The sequence below is a fragment of the Puntigrus tetrazona genome, chromosome 2, assembly GCF_018831695.1.
Source record: "Puntigrus tetrazona isolate hp1 chromosome 2, ASM1883169v1, whole genome shotgun sequence".
Taxonomy (NCBI): domain Eukaryota; kingdom Metazoa; phylum Chordata; class Actinopteri; order Cypriniformes; family Cyprinidae; genus Puntigrus; species Puntigrus tetrazona.
Window position 1 is genome coordinate 3913171 of NC_056700.1, and position 5938 is coordinate 3919108.

The following is a 5938-nucleotide window of genomic DNA, read 5'->3' on the forward strand; positions in this document are numbered from 1 at the left end:
CATAAGAGGAAACCAGCATTCTCAACCAGCCAGCAGCAGAACAACAAAAAACACAGAAATTCAACAGGAATCATGAGCAGAGCTCCCTCTTTAGGCACTGCAGACCCTTTTCTGTTCCTTCATCTTTTATAAATCAGTCACGGGTGAAGAACACCCATCCAGTCCTGTGAAGAAGCAACACATAAGTGAACGCACACACACACACACACACACACACACACACACACACACACACATTGTGTTTTCAATGTTTTCTGGACATTCACTATAGGTACTCTAACGGTTTGTAGAGTACAAAGTGTATTTTCTGTCGCCCTACTCCTCTTACAGAATTTTTTTGCCATTTTGATTTTCTAAAAACTTAATTTTTATCAGCTTGTTTCCTCATGGGGACCTAAAAACAATCGCCACAAGGTCAAAGGGTCAAATTCTACTGGTGTTATGGTCCTTGCAGGGTCATTCGGTCCCCGTAACATGATAAAAGCAGCTTTTATGGGTTTTTTTGATAGGACTCTCCATAGATGTTGGTGTTTGTACAGTATAAAAATCAGTGTATTTTTAGGACAAAAAAACAAACTAATTCTGTGTGATTTATAAGGCTTTGCATTGTTTCTTATGCAGTATTTCATGAATCTTGATTGTGATTAATAGCTATCTGTGCTGTTTTCCATTTTCTGGCTATAAAATGATGAATGAACATAAAAAAGCCTGTAGTTTTCATAATAATAATAATAATAACGGTTAAAGGGGCCTGAAAAATAACGCACTGTTCACATCTGTGGTTGCTTACTAGATGATTCTGGGTTAAACTGGTTATCAGAGATATGCAAACCAATAAACTCTGTACTGAAAGTACCTTTGATACTCACATCATCTTTCACAGAGATATGACTGAATTACTCATGAGATGCTCATGTCCTCCACATCACCTGTCACCGTCTCTTTGAGGAACGGATGCGCTTCAATCCTCAACAGAGAAACTTCTTTATCGGCTTTGATGAAGAACCTGCTTCCGTTCCTCAAAAAAATGCCCTCACGATTAAAAAAAAATGTTCGCGCTAACAATGAATGGTTCTTTTAAGAACCGTTCACTAAAATGTTCTTCAGGGATTTCTTTTTGGTTCCCAAAGAATATTAGCTCTTTAAATAAAACGGCTTTTTGATCATCTTTGTTATTTCTAAATCGGTCTCAGATCCTGGAAAAGTGCTTACTCTGTATCTCAGCGGTACCAAAGAAAGACCCGCAAGTCCACAATATCTTGAAATGACGTTCATTAGCAAAGAGCTCCATGAACCGTGTGTCAGATAAGAGAGACGTGCAAAGCGTGCCGAGCAGCGTGTCCCAAGGAGCGGGACTGAAGACCTCCGGACCGGGCAGCATCATCTATGAAGAGATGTAGAAAGCTACCGTCCAGCAGGCGGCGCTCTCCTTTAACTGAGTCTCTGGGGTCTTCACAGATGTGTATCAGTCACTGGCGACAGGCTTTTCTGCCAAGAGTCTTAGTCACCAGTTAAATGTAATAAATGCAGATAGCAGGAAACGACTGGCTGCGGCTGCTGGGTGTGACAGCTGTTTCTATAGCTCATATAAACCATGATGAAATCTAAATAACACCATTAGGTAATGTCTGTAAGAACATTGCGTGCCGTTCAAACTTATGCAAAGACTTCTCAGTCTATTATATATATATATATATATATATATATATATATATATATATATATATATATATATTGTTTCCATTTATTCTTTTCCCTATAATTTGTCCATACAGGATTGCATGCATTGGATTTAAAATCATAATAATAATAGTGCATTTATAAAAAATGTTTTTATTATTTTTTATTTTATTTGTATTATTATTTATTATTAATAAAATAAAAATAAAAAATTACAAAATCTATTATTTTTTTTATATTTGGATTGTAATTCATTTATATGTCTGTTGCTTATGTCTAGGTTTTATATGAGTGAAGTAGAAGTTTAGCACAAGTTTTGGTTAAAATGGGTGACCTGTTAAACGTAAAAAGCCAGTAACAGAAGCCTGATTAGCCGATTAACCTTACATTACGACAGAGAACTTCACAAAGCCAACATTCATGAAAGGGCTGCAGTCATTAAATATTTCAATCACATACAGTAAATCACTCCTAAAGGGCCAGGTTAAGTCACGATCATAAAACCTGGCCAGCTGGAGCACAAGATGAACTTGACCGTGTCCTGATCACCTGACGATGGATAACCACTGTGGGAAAATCTCAACACTTCAACATCTCTGAAAGCATCTTCTGATAGACAGCATTCAACCGTACGTCTGCTGAATGCATGCATCTAAAGCTAAAAGAATCGTTTTGTATACTCAATTATAGGTCATAAGAATCCTATGCATACAGAAAACTGACATACTGTACATACAGTTTATGATATAACAGTATACTAGCTGCAAAAACACCACAGTAAAACATGAGTGTGAAATAACCAGAAGTGTTTATTGGCATTACAATGGTTTTTATAGGCAAAGATAAACACAGTGAGATCCTCAAAATATATATATATATATATATATATATATCGCTCTGAAAGTACAATTTGTGTGTTGTTTTTTTTTTAAATATGAAAAAAGGTGCAATAATTACCTCACACGGCAACACAATCGATTGATAAATCTACAAAAGAACGAGCTCCTCTCATTCCTCATGACACTCGCGCCAACTTAACAAAAAAAAGACTTAAAAGTTGCTTCAACTCCTGAATATCCTGTTCGACAGCGCTGCATCTGAACCAGTACCATTAATCATTTAGCAGCGGTCAAGTCCCCACGATGTAAAATGTTTGTTACGTTTGTTCTGGAATTTCTTTCTGACATAAACGGTATGAGATTAATCTCTCTTTAGAAGGAGCGAAGGTCTGGAAACCAGAGCAGCAGCTTTTTGTCCAAATTACACGCGTATGAATATTTTCAAAAACCAAAAGAAAAACGCTTTAGGTTGTTTTCATCAGTTTGTTACTGATATGATAAATAAATAGTAGTTGGCGGCAGCAAAGCAGCTACAATTCGATCACATACTGTACAGCGTTTCTTAAACATGCCCGACAACACATGAAAACACTAACCTCTTTAACAGAGGTTTATTAAAAATTATTTTTAAAAAAATCCTAATTATGTTAGCAATAAATACAAGGGGACACCTTATATTAAGGATACAGCAGGAATCAAACGCAGCAGCTCTCTTCACTTTTTTTCCAGCGCCTTCTGCTCTAATGCCTTCTGCGCTTCTCGAGGTTTGAGAAAATACTCCGTGTACATCGAATAGATCACCCCTGCGAACAAAAAAAGTCAAAACATGGCGTTAAACACCAAGTGTCTGGGAACGAATGCCTACGTGAAGGAAAGCAGCTCACCTAAAGTCATGGCTCCCACCACAAAGCCCTGCGCGGCGACACGCATGTGAATCAGGTGGACCGACATCTTCGTGTCTCCTCTGTTCTTCAGCTTAAACAGTCTGTACGCCACAATGGCAAAGAAGCCAGCCATCCCTTGAAAAGACATTGCGGCAAGATGAAACCGCCCGTGCAACACGCATTTAACAAACGCTGCGATGAGATTTTGAGGTTATAGATGTTTACCTGCGGGGACAAACGGATTCTCTTTGGCTTTTCTGATAAACTTGGATTCATTGTCTTCGTACTCCACGGCGGTCATCTCGGCTGGAAGGCAAGATTGAATAAAGGTTAGGTGTCATAAATTAATCACCACCGTGCTATTCTCTGAAACTTTTTACACTAGATTAGCATAACTAATACATTCTCTGTCACACATATTTTGTGCCGCTACTGTCAAATAATCAATAGATGGCCTAAAATGAGCTGGTTTAGCAAAACAGTCAATAAATTAGTGAAGCATTAAGTTATTACAGGTACGAAAGTTATTGATTTTGACGGGCTTTTTTCATTATTATAATTTTAGAAGGTTAGAATCACGATTGTGTGCCGAAACAAGTAGAGGTTAATGATATATCACATAATCCATCAAGGAAAAGATAAAGGAAATCAATCAGTTGAGCTAAAGTGATACTAATGACATGTTATATGAAGGTCAAACGATGCACACGGGTCATTTAATGATTGATTTCACACAGCTCTTACTTATAAATTTGCTGTACATATCTAATAAAACATAAACAGCAATGTCAGCCTTTTGATTTGCGTCTTACTGTCAGCCATCAATTAAAAGATGCATTTCCTCAAGAGTTAGCAGTTCAATTGGTCTCTAAAAGCGCGCAAAAACACTGTCGCTCTTCGTAATTAGAATATAATATTTGATTAGACTAACAAAACAACCAGACATCACATTAAGCGTATACCAGACCTGTTTCGGAAGTTTTGAGCCGCACGCTGGTGTAAAGCTGTCTCTTTTCGCCGGCTGAGAGGAAGTACGCGTGACCGTCAGCGTGCACGGGAACAGAGTGATGTAATATGTCATGCGTCAACGTGACGTAGCTATCCGTTTTTACAAAATAAAAGTCTTTTAAAAGACGAGCGTCTCAGCGTAGCTGTTTGAGCAAATCTTTTTCGGGATAGGAACTTATAGAAATTATAACTATCGCTTACAATATAAAAATAAACAACAGCAATGTGATTATTTGCACGTGAGTAGGAAATACATTTTAATCTGAAATTTTATTTTGAAGAAACGACTTCCTTTTCAATGAGGGGGCGTGACCCTTGCGTGCCAGTGGCTGAGTTAAGGTCAGCAGTTCATCGCGTTTTGTGACGTAGACATGGTCTGTACTGTACAATTTATCCTCACAGACAGGAAATTGCTCAGTGATCCTTTACGTTCATATTAGGCTGTGCAGTATTATTTGGATCACATTTACAGAATATTATGTACCTTTTGAGCTATTACCACTTTAATGGTTTCTATGAGGTATTTCCCTGTTGAACAAATTACACATGAATGTAATTTACTGTACTGTTGCTAGAGTTACTGTACTGTAGTTCTGCTAAATCAACAGATAATCAGTTATTGTACTGCTTTATGGAACTCCCCTTGAAGCTGATATTAATCATTAACTACAAAAATCTCCACAGGAACACAGTTGCTCTTTAGAGAGCTTGAACTAAAAAGTTATAATGCATATGATGTTGTTGTACAAACCGAAAACAAGTACTTTAACAGAATACAGATGTCTTCCAACTCTACTATTTATCTAAAACAAAAGATGAATACGTAAATAGGTGGGTATCTTTATGCATTTCTTGAACTCAAAATTTACCAAAAAATAAATAAATGAACTGATTGAATTCTCAGCATCTGAACTGTAATACTGAAATGAGCCGCTAGATGAATTTTAGATAAAAGCTGAGTCACTGTGAATTTGTAGTATATACTGGCTATATTATAGTGCTATACTGGCATAAAGTGTAACAATAAATGTATTATATATTACTGTAAATTGCATGCAGATATGGGCCTTTGATGTTACTTATGTAAGGGTGGTATGTTATGCAAACATATACATATGTTGACAATATAGTCTATTAGGAACAATTTTGTTTAAGGTGCAAACTCATGATGAATGCATAAACCTGATTTACAGGTTCTCTCTTTTTCCGTTTGCATCATTAAAATAATACAAATTCAAACGGCAAACTATTTTTTTGGATGATGATTATTTTGCACACAAATTAAAATGATTATTAATCAATTCATAATTGTCTTCCATTCCTGGCTTTGTAATCGTGTGCTGTTTTATTCAGTCGTTCATGCTTTCATGATGTTATGTCTGTTGTCATTATCATCTTCATGTGATGTTCACATTTGAGCTGTTTTGCACACGTTTATCTGCTAATTGGTCTGCTCAAAAAGCAAGCCGCTTGGTACTGAAGCAGAGATTTTAGACTCCTAGTAATAATTAACAGAGAGAATGGCAG

General features: G+C 36.7%; 1 protein-coding gene across 1 annotated transcript; it reads right to left on the minus strand.

Moving 5' to 3' along the window:
- Window positions 1-2469: 2469 nt before the first annotated feature.
- higd1a (HIG1 hypoxia inducible domain family, member 1A) lies at window positions 2470-4518 on the minus strand. Its single transcript, XM_043221888.1, has 4 exons — window positions 4371-4518; window positions 3629-3709; window positions 3404-3538; window positions 2470-3322 (listed from the first exon to the last, which is right to left on the minus strand). Exons 2-4 carry the CDS (start codon window positions 3702-3704, stop codon window positions 3234-3236), a joined length of 300 nt encoding a protein of 99 aa, XP_043077823.1. The 5' UTR covers window positions 3705-3709; window positions 4371-4518; the 3' UTR covers window positions 2470-3233.
- Window positions 4519-5938: the final 1420 nt, after the last annotated feature.